The sequence below is a fragment of the Terrapene carolina genome, unplaced genomic scaffold, assembly GCF_002925995.2.
Source record: "Terrapene carolina triunguis isolate 2854851 unplaced genomic scaffold, T_m_triunguis-2.0 Scaffold790, whole genome shotgun sequence".
Taxonomy (NCBI): Eukaryota; Metazoa; Chordata; order Testudines; family Emydidae; genus Terrapene; species Terrapene triunguis.
The window spans coordinates 1124009-1143580 of NW_020665141.1; the positions used below are offsets into that span (position 1 = coordinate 1124009).

Consider the following 19572-nt stretch of genomic DNA (forward strand, 5'->3'; position numbering starts at 1 on the left):
ATTCCCCTGCCAATGGTAACCATGGAGAGGACTGATCTTTAGGCAGCGTCCTTATCAAAGAACAGTGGAGTATTCTGCAGCTGTGACACCACACTCTGCTCAGTAGCATTGCTGCTATTTGGTTAGCCATTCCTGTAGAATATTGTTAGGTTATTTATTTATTTTTAAATAAGGGCTCAGCAGATGCAGATCAAGAAGAAAGGCTTTTGCGACTTCTGGACATCCTAAGAAGATGAGCAGCATCTGTGAGGGGGGAGCCGCCCAAAAATCTATTCTGCCACATAATGACCAGATGGGAACAATCAGCGACACCTGCTTGGGGAAATCAAGCATAAATATGGGACGCATGGGTTAACCAGGATAGCCATGCCACCTGTGTGTGCCCCCGGAACCCGCAATGCATCTCCCCAAATCTTCCAGAATGTTCCTGCCCCCTGACTGCCCCAGAATCCTCCAGCACACTTCTGTCCCCCCACCCCGAGCCCTCCAAAATCTCCCTATTTTTTCCAAACCTGTCCCTAAACACAATCATTCACTTACTGACCAGCACAAATTAGAATTTCATTGGTAAACACTCATTGTCTGAAATAGCTCTTCCTGTTTCTTTCCACCAGTTTTCAAACATTATCTGTCATTCAAACATCTCGGTCTTGTCGATACATAGCTTTCTGCTATTTAACTCTACAACTGTACTATTCACCCCTGCAAAGGATTTTGAAACAGGCTGTCTGAACCATGCTATACCAAATAAAATTGTGACGTATTGCGCACACACAACCAGACAGCGCACTATCAACTAAAAGGCCCAAAGAATGGCTCTTGATAAAGTCAATCCTGGCAACCAGGCAGAACCTCATCTAAAACTGTGCAAGGCAAATAAACCCTGGAATTCGCTAGTCTCCTGGGAATGATGAAATTCATGGAATCTTCCTCACACAGAATCAGACACTAGATAGCTCTCTCCGTGGGGAGAGGGACACCTAGGCCCCTTCTCTTCAGAACAGCTGTGTTTCATCAGCTAAACATTCTCCACTGCAAAGGAAGTGAGGAGGATGTGGGAGGGGGAGAAGCACATCATCTTTGACCTTTGTATTGACCACTGATTTTTGTAGTTGAGAGAAGAGTGGCATAACAGATAGATAGTTGAAAAGGACAGATAGAAGAGTCAGGAAAAAAGGATATGCTTTGCACAGAACTCCTCTTCTCTGGCTCTTTTCAGACAGTCAGATTATGGTGGTGATGTCCGGTGTTGCCAATTACAATCAAATGAAGAGCCTCACAACAGCCCCAGCTCCTGGAGTCACAGTCTCACATTTAAATCTGTACTTCCAATTCACAAATATGGAGACAAACCTGAAAACATGAACCCTAAAAAGGATCAAAAAGAGGAAGGCAAATAAACAGAACCCCAAATGCCCTGGTTTTAAAAATCTCGTAGTATTTGGGGGCCTGACTGAGGATTTTTCAACGCTTGGGGTTGTCAGCACCTTGACAGGGAGTCCAATACTGTGTCTGTGGAGTTTGCGGTCAGTGTCACTATGTGCTAGCAATGCTGGCTCCTAAAGCTATTGATTGCCCGCTGAACATTGTCCAGTAAGCATAGGGACACTTGAGCATGGCAACCCTCATCTGCTTGTCTGACATTTCCCCAGCAAGATATCCCAAAGGTCTCTCTCTAACACGTATCAGTCGAAAGACAGCCAGGTGTAATCTGATGGGCTCCATGTCATCCCCTAGTCATCTTTTCTGGATGATGATGATCATAGCACCTACAAGCCCCAATCATGGACCAGGAACCCATTGTGGTAGGCGCTGTACGAACCCGGAACAAAAGAAGGTCCCTGCCCTGAGGAGCTTGCATCATCTCTAAATCCTTACAGGCTGAGCTGCCCTCTGCCTGGGGAAGGGATGCCGATCTAGTGCAAGCTCCCCTAGTCCTGCCCACAACCCGTGAATCAATCCCAGCCTCAGCTTCCCTTCAGCTTTTGGGGGCTACAGGGACCCCATTTCCTTTCAGCTCTGGATGTTAACAATGAAAGAGCATTTGACACAGCTGGTTGAATGCCCTGAACAGCAATACTGGAGCCAATTCCGAGACTGCTGAAGACCAAGTGAGCTTACATGACAACCCAGTTAGGCTGGAGAGTTTTCCAGTGGGACCCTCCCAAGTTTGTTAAACCCACATAGATCAACTCTGTCCTTGTAGTAACCAAACTGCACGTTTGGGTGTGAGGAATCTCGGGGAGTAGTGGAAGGCAGCCAGCCTGTGTTGGTTCTTGTAAAGTTTGATGTAATATAGCATCAGGCAGATCCCTGTGTGACAGCCACCAGAACGTGACAGCACACACTATCTGCACTTGTGTGTGCCAGCACATGAGCAATGCTGATATTTTCCCACACTTCCTTCCCTACTCCGCTTCTGTGTGGACCTAATTGTTATGCTATGAAGGCAGGATGTCATCTTGTGTTATTCTTAGCAGCATTTCAGCGCCTAACTGAGTTCTGAAAAGATCAAAGCCCTTCATGTATTCCTCCACTGCTGGAAGGTTACAGAAGGTTGGAGATGCACAATCCCCCACATAGCATAGAGGAATATATTCCACCAGGGAAGATCAAGAGTAATAAAACCCCCAATCCCCATTCACCCAGGGAGCACAACGGAAAGGAAATTCCCTTTAAATAGCTTGTCAATAAGGAATGAATAAGAATAAGCATTGGGTTTCCTTCTCTTCCCCCCAAATTTCAGAATCTCTCCCCTCAAAAAAAGTTACCCTGATCTGAGGTCTGGGATGGCCAACGCTCAGACCTGGACCAGAGACAGGATTGAGTGGCGATATATAAATGCTTCAGGGTCAAAGAATGGATCACTGGAAAGGGGAGATTCCTAGCTTTCCAATGGGACAGACGACACCTGCCTCTAGCCCCAGAAGGCCCTGTGCTAGACTTTTTTCCACACCAGTGTTACAGTAATAGCTATTTTAGGTGAGCTTTGGAATCGGTTTTTTTTATGTAACCATACATGGCAGATGCAGCATACAAGCTGATTGGGCTTGGATAAAGATTTTATTGGCCTCCTTTAGGATGAGTGGCTTCACTAGTTACAAGTAAGGGGCCATTCCAAACACACGTAAAACCCCTTTGTAACACACCACACTGTCATGTACCCTGTATTAGAGACAGATTAGATCGTGGTCTATTAGAAAGGGAGGCAAGGCTAATGCTGTGTCTACACAGATCGGGGAGGGCTGCACTGGTGGTTGTTTTCCAGTTCTCCGAAACACAAGCTTCTTTCTCTCTCAAACTGCACTCACATGCCCCCACTTCTACTGGTGCACACATATGCATGCGCACTCATTTGTAATGCACACCCACATGCTACAGAAACACAGGGCTTCACGGTTAACCAGATTCCAGGAGTTGTTTGAAACAATATAGAAAAAAAGGTTTTCATGAACTTGGGCTCATATGAATTCCAGACTTTAAAACCAAGTTCAGTTTTAAAAGTTATTTTTACTTTCAGGAAAGATGAGAAATTAAAGTTCACCAAAAAGAGGAATTCTAGAGAAAACGTAACTAAGGCTGTGGAATGAATGGGCATTCTGCGTACACAGGTGCAGAGATACAAAGATAGACAGAGGAAAGCACCAGCCACAAAGACATTGCAAACATGGACCTAGTACCAGCCTGTGGTCATCTCTCACTGCTACCAACACATCTGCCAGCAATTCACAAAACCTGCCATCACTACCTGATCAGCCCTTCCCACACAGACCTGCCCCTGCCCTGCTGTTACCCACAGCACACAGACACCTGCCATTGTCCCATTGGCTAATAAAACTATCAAATCATCATATATACTCTTTGTTCTTTTGGTGAAATGGAAGGGTCTGAAGTATAGTTACCAGTTTGCTTCAACGTGCCAGGACATAGCTGGACACTGTAGGCTTGGATAGAGCCACCCTCTCTTGCATACATTCATAACTGACAACATAATAGCACCTTACGCACAAGTAACTTCCCAGCGGCCCATCTCCATGGAACACAGGGGAGGTAAAACCTTCTGTCCATATTCCAGCTCACTGTAATATCATTCATAACTGATCTAGCGGTGAGTGGAAAATCAGGAAACCTGTTGCACTAGTAAGCTTTAAAAACTGATTTTACAACAGAATCTCACAGTTGAAGATGCTGAAAGTTCCCACCAGGTGAATCCCTTCACTCTCCAGGCAGCATAGGCATCTTTCCTGACCAGTAGGCACTGCTATACCCTCTACCTCTGTTAGAGGCCACAGTGTTAAAAGCCCTGCCCCCTCTTCCTCCTCATGAAGTAGTAAATGTTTCAGCCACACCTTTATTTCTGTTGGTAAAGACACTAAACTGATGAACAACCACAGATACACAGTACAGCATAATGTCATAACACACCCTGCTGGAGCAGAGTTAAAATTCAGATGTCAGATTGGACCTTTGCTCTCTTCTCTCTGTGTCTCTGAGTTGGGCCTTTGATAGCTATAGTGTCCCTCCTCTTCCTTTGTTCAAAACGGTGCCTCTCAATCTTTCTCCAGTCTAGTTCTTCGGATCTTCCCATCAGTCCTGGGTAGGGACCCCCTACGTGATAGTGACCTGGCCTCACTCCTCTTTTCCCCTCATCCTCCCTTTCTGCCATAGCAGAGGCAGCCAATAGAAAAAAACAAACAAAAAAAACCCCCAACAGATTTCATTCCAGTGGGAAGACGTGAGAGTCATCAGGAAATGTCAGCTGCTGCCAAGGTTGAATTCTCCAGTTCAGAGTAAGAGACACGTATGCCAATTAGCTCTTCAGTAAGAAGTTCCATGTTCCCGCATGCATCTGAAAGGTCCCCATTTTTGCAGGAATGTGGGAGATGCCCATTTATTTCCATGTCTAGTGAATTCCCATTGTGGTGCCATTCCAAACCTGCCTTGCATTTACTCAAGTCCTGGATGTCAGTATCTTTGTGGATAGCACCCAGCTCCCCATTGGCGTATATGTTCAGAGCGTACTCACTGATCCTAATGCTGGCATTCTCTCCATCCCCACCATAAGTGGAAGTCCTAGTACTGGCAGTACCAGTCTTGAACTGCTTCTTGCCTACAATATGCTGCCGGAGAATTTTACGGAAGGTGAGTCGGAATTCCCTGATCCGGTAGGCATAAATCAATGGGTTCACTACGGAGTTGGCATGAGACAGGATAATGGCCAGGTACATCAGCCAGAGGGGAGGACGGGCACAACCCGGGCAAAAGAGTGTGAAGCAGTTTATAATGTGGAGTGGAAGCCAACAGACGGCAAACAACCCAACGATGATGGCCAAAGACTTGGCCGCATGGACTTCCTTCTGCAAAGTAGAGCGTGAGCGTTCCCCATGTACCATCTTGTTCTCCATCTGTTTGAGCTGCCGCCTGGCTGCCAGAAAGATTTTCAAGTAGATGCCAAACATGAGGAGGAGGGGCACCAACACACAGGCAAAGAAATTGTAGTAGACCATGTACTCCATGGTGACCACTGTCTCGAAGAGACAAGCTACCATGCTTTTACTGCAGTTGCTGAGCGAGGAGTTATTGGTGTCCTGAGCTTCCCTCTGGGAGCATTTGTTCCAGCCCAGCATGGGCGTCAGGCCGATGATGAAGGATAAGACCCAGCAGATGGCAATGATACCTTTGGCTCGCGAGCTGGTCACCAAACCATTGTACCTGGAAAGCAGAGGAGAGGAGGATTACAACAGTGTAACTGGTACAAGCACCTGATGCCCACGTAACTTCCCAATGCTCCTCTCCATGGAAGGTATGGGGGAGGTAAAGCCTTTCAGGGAATACTCCAGCTCACTGAAATGTGCTTATCAGAAGCATCACTGAACTGCAGTGCTGAGCCCATTTCCCTCAACCCAGTGAAGGCAAGAGTGATGTTGGACCTGGACAAGGAGCCCTTCTGAACTATCCTATCCACTCTTGGGCGGCGAAGGGTGGGTGCCAGCAGCACCGGTCAGCTCCCAACAAATAAAGCCGATCAGCAATTCCCTTCTCTGCCTTACAAATTCTCACTCATGGTTATGAGCCTGCTTGCCAAAGCATAGAGGAAGCAACCGTCCTGCTCTGCCCCTCCGCCCGCAGGGAACGGAAACACCCAGAGCTGCCGCTCTAACTTTATCTCTATGCACTGCCAGAGGCAGAAATAGCTACTGAGCATCCCTGTAGTGTAGTGTTGCTTGCTCCCTATCTGAGTGCAAGTACAGTACAACTGCCCAGTACCACAGAGCTCTAGGATACTGTGCTAGTCGCCCAATGTCATAGAGCTTAGATGAGGGTCTCAGAGAAAGGGCACCCTTAGCTCAGTATCAGAGCTCAGGCTGCACACCACGCCTTTGATGGCAGTCACAGGGAATTCAGTATTGCCAACCCAAAGCTGATCAACGGAGACGGGATCCATAACCAAGCTAAGCAACGCTGACAGTTGTGCCTTTCCCAAAATAACCGATTCAGCATGCCTGGCTGCCTCAGCTGAAGAAAGATCAAGGACTCTGAATAACAGGACGTACTGTGGTCTGGCAGAACTCTGTGGTCAACATGTCACTCTACCCCTCACGCCAGTGCTTTCGGCAATAAATCCACCCAGCTATTTTGAGAGAAAAAACTGAAGCGCAGTAAGAACCTGACACACCACCAAAAGGCCTTTGTTTGTTTCAAATATTAGCTGATCCATGGGTCTAGCATGCTGCTGGAAGCCCTCAGCTGAAGGCACCAGCTGTACGCTTTGAAAATGTAAGTTGTAGTAATGTGTCACATGTGAGTACAATCTCTTTTCCCCGCGTAGTATTCACACAGAAAGGGAATGGCAGGATTCCCACATTGTCCGTTGCTGGGTCCCACACTATACTTGACCCTGTGCGTGCGTGATCTGACTCTGGGCTGCTCCCATGTTCTCCAGTAGTTGCACTACTTCTTTCCCCATGTCGGATTCTTTTAACAAACAAACTTAAAAAAACCCACCCAGAACTCACTCTCTTTCTCAATGGGTTTGTTCTTCCCACACACGCTCCTCTCCTAAAGCGAACTAAAGTCCTGCAGGGAAGGGGAGGAGGGATGCTGCTTGTCTCAGCCAGAGAACAGAACTGGGCGGTGGCATGTGTTCTTAGCCCCTGGGCATGAGATGGGAGGGCAGGCTGATCATTCAGACATTCTTTAATCGCCTTTCAAAAGCATAAAAAGTGGGAGACTGGGGGAAAAAACAGAAGCATGGTGCAACTCTTTTCTCTACAAGCTGGCGAGAGGACTCAATCCAGATCTGGAAGATAGAGAAGGTTTCTCTAGAAACTGGTGACAGTTGTGTGAATCCTCAGAAAGTGTCAAGAATACTGCCTATCCAGGAGGAGAAAAGTGGAGTTACTCTTAAATTCAGATCGAACCGACATGAGTGGAGTTATACCTGTGCTTCAAAATGTATATTTAAAATCACAAAGAGGGAACAAGAGATTGGAGGATGGCACGTGAAGCTTTAAAAAAAACCAACAACCTAGAATTGGCTGCATCTTTGTTAGGAGGAATTTTGAAATTGTACAGCTGTTATCCCACGGCTGGAGAGGTCCCTTCCCTGACACTAAAAATATATTTATTGCAGCTCTCAGTGCTCTTACCCTCTGGGGATTTCCATGCAACAGGCTTTAAAGGCTTGTGAAACAGCTTTTAACCCAAGCATCCTCCTTGCTGTACTGCCCTACAGCACTGGGCTGGCAGTAGAATTAATCAGCATAGAACTGGGTCCTTCTATAGAGCCTCTCATTCAGGGATCTCCAAGAGGTTTGAGTTGTGTCTCACACCGTAACATCCCCCTTTGACAGGTCCATAGAGACAGAGAGAGATGAAAACACATTATCTACAAACAAGTTCACCACAATTCTGAAAGTGTCAGGACAAGGTGACAAACCTCACTGCCCCTGTAACCTAGTAAGAAGGTAAATTCAGGTCTGTAGAGATTGAAGGACTACATACAGAATGGATTTATTGCTGTAGCACAGCCAGGTGCCTTAGAGATGGGAACCAAATGCGAATGTTTAAATAGATAGGAATAAAATCATTAATATAGCATCCAAGAGGGCGTAGGCTCTGAGCATGTAAAAAGTCAGATTCCTGCCCTGAAGAGGTTATAATCAAAGGGACTGATCCTACCGACAGTTACTGCGAGGCTTGACCCCCATGGATTTCAGTGGGACCATTCATGGGTAATAAGTAGTGAATCTAATAGCAAGTGATACTCCAAGGCAGAACATCTTCCAGACTGTTAAAAGCCTTGTGACAGTGAACACTTCCGGTGCTTCTCAAGCAGCCCGTAACTAACACGTGGCTAATGGTGTTAGTGTACAAATGAGGAAATAACCTACGTTCACTCTAAGCAGGGCTGTTTAATTCTACACCAGCAGAAACAAGGATGTGAAAAACAATGTTTGTCCCAAAACAGGTTACATCGGGAGGGAAGGGCATTACAAACGATGGACCGAAAAAAGGCTGTGAACCCAGGGATGTCCAAGGGCACATCTGACTGCTCAGATCCAAAACATGGGATTTAAAACAGAAAATCAGCCATTTCAGCAGCCACTTTACTTGCATAGGGTTCAATTATCAAGCGTGAGCTACCGTTTCACATCTGAACTCCAAGATTAGCAATAGGGCAACTAAAGTGGACATTTAAGAGGACTTTTCAGCATCTCAGGTTTCAAGCAGGGCTCACTACATCCAATTAATTTCAATCTGTGGTGGTGAAAATGTGACCCTTCATTCCAATATGAGCTCATAGCTGCAAATTCAACACTAGCTAGAAGGAACACCTTACAGAGAACTTCCAAGTGACTGGGAACATGGGTCTCAGCAATCCTAAGAAAAGAGGTGCCCACAATTACTTGCACATCTAGGTTATCCAGGCGCAAATCAGAGTGAGAAGAAAGATTTGCAGTTCAGCATGTTATTATAGTTGACGTTGGATCATCACAAATAAAAGGATTTCTTCCGTTGTTGTTTGCAGTGTTGTTGTAGCTGTACTGGTCCCAGGATATTAGAGACACAAAGTGGATGAGATAAAATCTTTTCTTGGACCAACTTCTGTTGGTGAAAGAGACAAGAGCTCTGTATAAGCTCGAAAGCTTGTCTCTTGCACCAACAAAAGTTGGTTCAAGACACTACCTCGCCCACGTTGTCTCACAAATAAAAGGTTGCTACCTTTGAGAATGGGGACAATGTGCTGGACAAATGGTAATTTGAGAACTTTTCTGTTTGACTGCAGGAAGAAACCCTGTCTTCTTCTATCCTGTGCACCTCACCTACCTGCCATTTCATCATGGGAATACCTTTTATACCCCCTGCCCCCCTCACACATTGTGACCTCTGAGCTGGGAAATGCCTATTGTTCTTGGCCAACAGCTTTACCCCGGGACTAAGAATACCAACCAGTTTTATTTATAACACCCAGGTTTTGTTGTACCAGTGAGCAGAGGCTCTCAGTGCACCTGATATATTAGGAACATGAACGACTTACCCCTGAACCATTCAACAGCTAGTGCTTCTCCCTACCTCAAACATGCCCCATACCACTTCTGGAGTGCGGTACCTGTATTAGTGCCTGTCAGACTCTGTAACCTAGTCCATAATTCCTTGCATCATCAGCTAATCGTTTAGAAAAACTTTTGGAAAGTCTGTCAAATTTTGCACCATTTTCCATCAAAAATTTTTTGGAAAATAAAGTTTAGAATTTGTGGGATATTTTTAAGCATAATTCATCACTGATTGTTTGACACACACTTTTCCATTAACCAGGTTTCGCTTTCTCCTCATGTCTGAGGTCAGAAATCTATTAAGGTGTCTACTGATCCATAGATTGTTCCAGGGGAAACAGCGTTGACAAGATCTACCACTGCTACTGTAAAAGACAAACAGAAAGGGGAACACGCAGGCCCTTTTGTACACCAAGCTACACACTGGTTTTTGTACTGATTCAGTGATGTTGCTCATTTGTTACCGAAATAGTTAAATTGGAACAGCCCCCTTGTGTGGACACAGTTATACTGGTATAAAGGTGCTGATATTGATGTAGCTTATTTCCATAATGTAATGGTATAGCTTACATCCTATAAATGTGTCCAAACTAGGGGGCTTTACTGGTTTCCAAATCTATCTGCTAAAGGATATAGTTATAGTGGTACTAAAGGCCATACAGACCAGCCTTCAGGCAAAGAGCACTGCATTAGTTCACATTGCAGAGAATGTCTTCACAATTATGAGCGACAGAAGCCTTTTATTCTTAAAAGGACGATTTTATTAATCAACAGGAGTTCTGGATGGCCACGCTGCTCACAAGTGGCAAAGCCACAGCTAAGCCATGCAGGTCATCTCAAATGATTCACACTCAGAGGTGGTGATTTCAAAAGCACATAAGTGACTCAGGAGCACAAGACCCTTCAAAAGGCAAAATTTATCACAGCACCATGGAATTGTTACGTACCACACTAAAAAGAGGTTTTGCAGATACATTTGGGAGACTTTAAGCCTTATGTCCCCAGTCCTGCAAATATCTACATATGATTAACTTTAAGCATGTGAATAGTCCTAAGGGGACTACTCACATACTTAACTTTAAGCCTGGTACTATTTTTATATCCTTCCACCTGTAACAGGCCAGGTTCCCTTAGCACCATGAGTCCCACTGTGAAGACCTCAAAGGAAGAGAAAAACATAATTAATACATTCTAGAAACCGCTAAAAGTGGTGTAAAACAGCTTCCCTAGACATAATAATTAGGCTTGGAAGGATTTGATTTTTATTGATAAATGTTGGTAAATGTTTATTTTACCCCACACACCCCAACGAAAACGTATTTCCATCTATAATTACTGAAGTTTACCAATAGGCAAAATTAGAAAAATCCTGTTTGAGAACTTAGAGTTTGATTTAACAGATATTTACTTTGTATATTTTGACATGTGATGTTGATAAAGCTTTATAATTGTTAAAACGCAAATTAACTATTTGAATCTCAACATTTACTGTCACTAAATAATTATTTTCTAACCCTCCCTGAATTTCCTGCAATTGTGAAAATTTAAAATCAATAACAATTTTAAAAAGGCTTAAAAATTAAACATCCTTAATTGTCAGAATTATAAAACATAAAAATCTAATTCTGGCAACCTATTAATAATGATGGGATTTTAAGGCCTAACTTTTAGAAGCTTCAGGGCATAGAAGCAAGTGTTGAGCATCCTTTTCCAAGCCTGGGACTCTCCCTTTTCCAGTGATAGAATGCCCCTTCAGTTTCTAGCCCTCATGGATCACAAGATGCTAAACCTATACAAGAGTGAATATTTACCACTTCTGTGCCTTGGGCCAGTGTAATTTGGGGGAAGAGATCCTACCTTTCTGGGGAAGACGGTAACATTTGTATCCTGGATACTGCCTGGTTTAATAAATAAATACAGTGTGGCCTGACGTGGCGTGCTGTTGTCCATCATCCTTGGTTGCACACTGTGCTACATATTTTGCATTCTCCTGATTTTCATGAGCATCCAGGTGTCTCAGACTTTCCACTAACTAAGTTCTGCTGTAGGGGGAAATTAGCTACTCCATATGTTAGTCTTCTACCAGTTACATGAAATTATACCATCTTTCTATTATATATCGGCTTGGCACAATTAGATTTTGATGGACAATATCACAGTTTATTTTTAAGCATTTTAAAATTCGTATTGCTTTAAAGTTTCACAGTTGCGGAAAATGATGGGGGTGGTGGTGGGGGGGATCAGACAATAATTAAATAACAGCAGACATTGAGATTTAAAAAGTTAAAGTTTTATAACCCACTAACACAAATTGTCAACATTACATGTCAAAATATACCAAGTAAATATCCTTAAATCAAACTTAGTAAGTTCTCAAACAACATTTTTCTTATTTTGCCTATCAGTAAATGTTGATTATTATAGATATATTTGCTCATCAGTTTCTGTGTACGGTGAAATCAACATTTACTGATAAAAATTTAATCCTTCCAAGCCTTCTGCTCCCCAGTAAATATGCTCAAATTCATCTGATGCACTATTAATAGAGATGAGTGAATAATTCAGCCGCACTCAGTGAGGTTTGTGTCTCTCTGTGGCATTGGCCTGGGACGCAGCGTTTGGAAGAGCGCCGCTCAAATGAAATTAGCCATTCTGCAGCCTACGTGGCTGATTGTTCTAAGAAATCAGAAGCCTATTGCTAAATTGTGCAGCCCTATTTATTCCTAAGCCGAACAGGCAGCAGCTGTGTCCTTCCCCACCTCTGGGCCAGGTCTACACTAAACAGTTAGATCAACCCAGCTATGTTGCTCAGGGATGTCAAAAAGCCACACCTCTGAGAGACACAGTTAAGCCGATCTAACTAAGTGTAGACAGTGCTAGGTCGGTGGAAGAATTCTGCCGACCTTGGTACCACCTCTCGGGGAGAGGTGGATTACCTACAGCAACGGAAGAACTCCTCCCATTGCCATAGCAAGCATCTACGCTGAAGCGCTACAGCTGCAGCATTTTTAGTGACAACAGAGCCTTAGAGGTTACAGCATGCTCCCGAGTGTCTAGCCAGCTTTGCTGGCTGGTGCTGCAGTGGAGGCTGGAGGAAGATGACTGCCTCCTCCATGCTCCCTTTGGTCTGGCAAAGACCTGCAGAGGCATTGTGAGAGAATGGTCAAAGGGATGACAACTGTCTCTTGCTCCTGCCCTTCCCCATCCTTTGTGCGTCTCTGCAAGGATCAGCCACGAACTGGCCCCTGAGGGTTTCCTTGTTGCTAGAAAGGCACAATACCTGGAAATCAGGCTTTATCTCGTTATTTGCTTTGGGGTATAAGTCAAAGAATTACCAAACAGGCAACAAATTGCTTCAATTCATCAAATAGCCAATTAGCTGGAATACTGAATGTGCCTGCCCACAGGGCTTTCAGTGTCTCTCCTCACTGCCAGGTTACTTCCACCAGGTTCCTCTTCCATCCCTCCATGATGCTTTTATGTCTGGGGGAGAGGAGGGGAGGAGAGGGCAGGAGAACAGCCCACGTACACTGAGCAGGACCAGGCTGCAGTCACCACCACAGCAGTGTTTGGGTGGCAAATGAGAAGCAAGAGCCGTTACAATTTCCCTCTGCAGATGGCATCAGAATAATCTGCTGGGGGGCGCAGGGGTGAGAGGTGGCGAGGAACAAGTGAGAGGGGAAAAAGAGAGAGAATGATACATAGGAATGGAGAGACAGAGCAGAGGTGTCACTAGTCACAGCCTGCTCTGCTCTGGTCCAGGCTACCCTTGCTGGAGAATGGAGGGTGTCACTCATTTACAGGCTTCCTCTGCGTCTTAAATGCCTGAGAAATGACGCAGAGGCATTGTCAGTTAACTGCTCCACAGAGCTCCCCACTTTGTAATAAACCCAGAACATACAGGGTTTGAACTGAACTGGCAGCATTTATCTGTAGGATTGTGATGATCAGATAGGGTGGCAGTTCCCATATACAAGATAAAATGTCCCCCTGGCCCATGTGAATCTGGTTGCTTGTCCATAGAGCAGCAGCCACTCTGTTTCAGTTTGCAAGCTCTATTTTTGAAGGTCCTTTTCTTCCCCAAAAGGATGGTGTGTGGGGGGTGCCCACTTGTGGGATGGACTTGGGACAGGACCCAGCCTTTGCCAAATAGCTTTCTCTGTTAGAGACGCTGGATCCTCTTGCTCATGTTGAACAAAAAGCGCACTCTCCCTCTTAGCCTGTGTAGGATTAAAGCACCCCCACAGCCCCCGAGAATGCCTCCCATTCCCATCCGCATGCTCGCCCTAGAGCAGGGGTTCTCAGGACAAATTATTTGGTGGCCTCAGAGTGTGGCCACCAACTCTTGCTGGTGGCCACTCTCACACTTTTTCCTAAAATACTTAATTAGCTTTAGGAAAAACAAATAAATATGCACATACACACGTCCAAATCATTGTAATTTATTTATTGCTAGCTAGTAACTCTACTGCGAAAAGTGATATTAACCAACATAACCACATACAAGTATCACTTTTCACAGCAGACTTACTCAGCCCCAGGAAGTCTGGGGACAAATTAAGCCTGGATGGGGGATCGAGGGAGACATCGGGGTCCGGAGCCTGAAGCCCCATGGCCGGAGCCCAAAGCCTTGCGGCCAGAACCTGCCTCCCCCGCCACCCCCGGGCTGAAGCCCAAATCCTGAGCCCCACCACCCCTGGGAAGGTGGGGAACTCACCGGCTGACAAACCCTTGCTGGAAACCCCAGCAACCAACACCAAGGCTGTCCATCCGGGAGCACCACGGAGGGGGAGGGGCCGCTGGTCCCCTCCACCCCCCCCCCCCCCCCCCCCCCCCCCCCCGCAAGCACAGCCCAGGAGGCTGTGGCCACAAGAAAAGCCCCTGGTGGCTGCATGTGGCCCATTTGAGAAACGCTGCCCTAGAGAATCTCACTGTAACAGCAAACCTCTGCCTACCAGACAGAGCCCCTGCTGTCCACAGTGGGGTGATACCGAGTGAGTGCTCAGCTTTCCCACAGCGATCTGTCTGGCACTGTCTGCTCCAACTCAGAACACAAATCATTACGGTTAAGTCAGGAATCTGTCTCAGTGCAGAATGTAAGCTCCTAGGCAGGGTCCAGGTAATGCTATTGGCACATACTTCGTGGGACAAGGAGGAGCCAGAAATAAAAATGCAACATCCAGGAAATCCAGCAGGAAGGGGCAAGTTTTGAGGTCTAAAAAGCATTTTCAGATTACAGTGAAAGTGGCGTCATTCCCTTTAACTCTCTCTTCCTCCTTGATTATAGCACGTAGGACACTCTAGAGATGCCCATTCCATCTGCGCTTCCCCCGCCCCACTCCAGGTCCCACCCACTCTGGGCTTACCTGAGGGGTATCCGGATAGCAATGATTCTGTCAATGGCAATAGCCAGGAGACTGAAGATGGAACTCTGAGTCAAAACCAGGACGAAGCAGGCGATGAAGAGGCAGCCATAGAAGAAGGCACAGAAGCCAGTACTGATGGTGATGGCAAAGGGGATCGCCAGCACGCCCACGGCAATGTCGGCTGCAGCCAGGGACACCACAAAGTAGTTGGTGACGTTTTGCAGGTTGCTGTTCAGATAGACTGCCCAGCAGACCAGGACGTTCCCCAAGATGGCCAGCACTGCAATGACCAGTTCCAGGATGATGTAAATTACATCCGAGAGGAAGTTTTCATTCCCATATACTAGCATGGTGAGGTTGACCAGGCCAATGCAAGAAGGTGCCAGAGAAGCTCAGTGTCCATATCTGCAGTGCTGCAAACAGCCACCGAGGCACCTCAAAATGGTCTGGGTTCTGAAGGGTACTCAGCTGCCAGCTGTTGGCCGGAGGCTTATCTTGCCCCCTTTTCCCTTCAGCTGATTTAGCTGTCTACTACAGAGAGCACAGAAAGACGGAGTATAGGGTTTGCCAGCTTCAGCAGATAGGATAAACCTTGCAGCTTCTCAGCGGGTTCACAATAATGCAGAAGCAGATTTGTGGTCCACTGAGTTCCGACAGATACGATCCCAGGAAAAACCTCACGTAGATGAACCTTCACCCTCCAGATCAGAAAGACCTGCAGATGTTGAGTGTTTGAAATGTACTGCCTGGTATAGTCATGTGTGGTGAGGATCTTGGGTTTCCTGTTGACAATCACAGTTCTCTTCACTATTTCCTGCCACCTCTCAGGAACATCATCATATTCTCCCTTTTCCCCTTTTGCTGAACGCTCTAGGACTCAGGGAATCTTCTCGTCAGCTGTTGCAAACATCCAACTTCTCCGCTTGTTTCCTTAAAAAATACAACAAAAATAACCATACTAAGTAATCAGCTCCAGTGACGAGATGGGAAAAGCAAAATCTCATTCAAGTGACAAATCCAAATGATGTTAGAAATAAAACAGACTAGCATGAACATCACAGGCAAAAAATGCTTATATTTTGTCCCCCTCAAAAGCTGCCTGGTTGAAGTCAATATTGCACAGCTATGATGCGAAACACAAGGGCTGTTTTGTTTCTGAGGCTACCAACTGAGCTGACAATTCAGCAGCTGCTTGATAGTTTGCCATGAAACATGAGAGCCCAGCGAATTATGCCTTAGACAGCTTCGTGCCTGGATCGGAAAAAGGTGGAGACTTTTACACACATACACCTGCCTCCATGCTATCACAAATACATGACGTGTTACCTGCGCTAACACACGAGTGTACTTTATCATTACGTAAATGCTGCATGCACTTGCACAGGAATAACACCACGTGATCACATACAAACCACTCAGTCTAATGTAAGGATGCTTACATTGTTTGCATATGTAGCAGTTCTGACATTTCCTTTGATGCAGGGGAAATTCCAAAACACGACTGACAACACAAGAAACACCCCCATAGAACTCAGAGTATAACATCCTTCAGTACTTTCCTACCCAGAGGAGACAGACACACACACTGCTCCAAAGACCCACACACAGTGCAGACTCCCATCCTCTCACAGATACACACGCTTGCCTACGCACACAATCCCTCACACTATATGCAAACATATAATTCCTAGTATCAGAGGGGTAGCCGTGTTAGTCTGAATCTGTAAAAAGCAACAGAGGGTCCTGTGGCACCTGTTGCTTTTTATATAATTCCTAGCTCTGCTATAGCGTTTTTCATTCATAGGTCTCAAAGCACTTTACAAAGGAGGTCAGTATCAGAATGATGGCCACACAACCAGTGATACACACATACTTATGCAGACATACAATCATGGGTATACACACACTCCCCCTGCACAAAGGTACATGCACAGATGCTCACATAGTATTACACCCACCCACCCCTGCAAAAAGCGGCAAACTGGGCCCCAAGAACACACATTCCCATGCACGGAGAAGCTCTTAACGCCATACACACAAACACATTAACTTGTATTCCTGGACACACCCACACTGTCCGCACGAGTCAGATACATGCACAGCACTTACCGCCGCTCCCATCACACCCTCTCTTGTGCAGAGACACACACACATTTGCACCCGGACAGAGACTCCAATCAAAGTGTCACGATCAAGAATGACGCTTGCTGAGCTTAGTTTAAGGCTCTGGTCCTTCGCAGTCCATCACAAGTGACTACAGGATGCTATGCTTTGGCTCCTCTGTAGTGCGTTTTAAGCCTCATTTAATGCAAAAGATTGCTGGTGTTTTGTCCTTTGTTTAAGGGAAGAGTACAGTTATGACAAACGAACACAAGTAGGGATGGGAAAGAAAGGGGCCTTGGGGTCAGTTGTGCTAAATCACCACCGGGTTCAGTTTCAGAAATGCAGATAAGTCTCCCAAAATGAATGTTTTGGTGCTATAACAACAAATGACCCTGAACAGCCGGTTTTCACATCTTCACAAAAGATAGACTGATCTGAAGTTGGAAACAGAATTTCTCAAAATAAAATAAAGGAGTAAAGATAGTGAAAATGCAATGAACTTGTGATTCACATCTCATCTCAGGGAGATAAGCTAATCTTGCACCTTTCATTGGTTTAGATCCCTATTGCTAGTGCTGTGTTTGAAAGGAGAGGGAGTGGTTCTTTTTGGTTTAGAAGTGCTAAAACCGTTCCTTTTTATCAACTCCTGATATCCCCTTTTGTTTTATATGTATATTTTGGGGAAGTCAATAGGGGAAATGAACTTGCAACGTAGCAAGTAAGAGGCAGATAAGGATCTTCCGTTTTACCAATAGTAACTTGAGGAGGGACAGTCTCTATTATCTTTCTCTATCCAGTCCCTCCAAAAGCTCTTCTCTCCACCGTATGTCAATAAAGTTAAAAGTATAGCCCTGTTTTACCTCTCCAAATGTCATTAATTATCCATTTCAAATCCTGCCTGAAACACACTGAAGGGCCCACTTGCCAAAATGCATTCTAGCCTGAAATCCAGCCCCGGGTAATAGAGTTAACAGCAGATGAGCAGAAAGAAAGAGACAGAAACGCAGGGAAGAGGGCAGAAAAGTGAGATGACAGGAGACAGAGAAAAAGAAGCAGAGATGACAGAGTGAAAAAGAATAGAAGAAAAATGGGGAAACAAGTGGCAACTTTAGGGATAGGAAAAAATTGCTCCAAGAGCTATGATGTGTGTGTCTATTGGAAGTGCCGTGCTATGAAAAGGTTAGTCATTTGAATTGAATGGTCACAGCTAGAGCCCACAAATGAGGCCTTTGAAGTGGGGAAGGGGACATCAAATTAGTTCACATCTCTCCAAGAATGCAAAACACACACCCTGAGAATGACTAATCCGTTGAGCTTTGTAGGCCTTTTTTTCAATGTGAGGCTTCCTAACTTACATTCATATCGCCAGACACATAAAATTAATGAAACTCAAGCTTAAGTACCAACTCTCTGCTAAATAAACACTTAGTGAAATTTAACAACTGCAAATGGAGTATCTCAGCCAAAACCTTTGACCCATAAAAAAGCCAACTTTAAAAAGAAAAGATCTGTCACATCAAGCTACGACAGCTATAAAAACAGCCGTGCTTGAAGAGAACTAGCCTTTGAAGTAATCAAGTTAAACAGGATGCAGAGACAATAAAACTGCCATCTACCTCTAAGGCTAGGTCTACACTACAGCGGGGGTCCGACCTAAGATACGCAACTTCAGCTACGTGAATACCGTAGCTGAAGTTGCGTATTTTAGGTCGGCTTACCTGGCGGTGAGGACGGGGGAAAGTCGACCGCTGCCGCGCTGCCGCCGACTCCGCTGCCGCCTCTTGCCGCGGTGGATTTCCGGAGTCGACGGCAGAGCGATCAGGGATCGATTTTATCGCGTCTTCACTAGACGCGATAAGTCGATCCCAGAAAACCGATTGCCTGCCGCTGGACCCTCCGGTAAGTGTAGACAAGCCCTAACATAGCGCATTACATCAGTAGAACTCAAAGCACTTTACGAAGGAGGTCACAAACATTCCCATTTTACAGAAGGGGAAACAGGATCAATAGGATATTTTTTCCCAAATCAGCACTTCCTTGTGTAGGCTGATGAACCAATCTTAATCCTGATTGTGCTTTATTTAACTTGACCACTTCAGCAGCTAATCTTTGTCCAACATGGCTATCTTTAATCAGATTAGGCATGAGATAGATAGCAAGGTTTTATTGGATTTCCCTGATGCTCATCATTCCAGATAAGTCCCATCTAGTTCAAATCCATGCAGGGAGAGATGGAATTTTCTGCAGTTGAGCACATCCTCCTGGAAAAAGATGCTGTAATTTTAAATTTAATGACTGTCTTTAATTGTCTTATGTCACGAGAGTTCTTGTACATTCTACTTCACCCAGTTGCATCACTGACTGATTTCCTTTTTATAAATTAGTCTCTGGAGGCTTTGAATTTGGCTCATGCCTAGTTCTCTGGTTCCGTTTGCACGTTGCAGTCTTATTTTTCCATCATAATCTTCTCTGTTCACCTCAGTGTTCTGTTCAGAAGGAGGACAACTGGTTCTTATACTCTGCTACACTCTGCTTTTTCATGGGAT

The 19572-nt window shown here is 45.3% G+C and overlaps 1 protein-coding gene across 2 annotated transcripts in view; it reads right to left on the minus strand.

Annotated features, from left to right (window-relative positions):
• Positions 1 to 3209: 3209 nt before the first annotated feature.
• The window catches only part of ADORA2A (adenosine A2a receptor), a 35315-nt gene continuing 18952 nt past the window's right edge, over positions 3210 to 19572 (minus strand). The window contains exons 2-3 of one of the 2 annotated variants that reach the window (XM_026660541.2): positions 14924 to 15853; positions 3210 to 5712 (exon numbers count right to left, since the gene is read on the minus strand). In XM_026660541.2, coding sequence (XP_026516326.1) covers positions 4746 to 5712; positions 14924 to 15273 — 1317 coding nt within the window. In that variant the 5' untranslated portion in view covers positions 15274 to 15853 and the 3' untranslated portion in view covers positions 3210 to 4745. Of the gene's footprint in view, positions 5713 to 14923; positions 15897 to 19572 lie in introns of those variants that run through there. The other variant, XM_029913681.1, reaches the window with a different exon arrangement.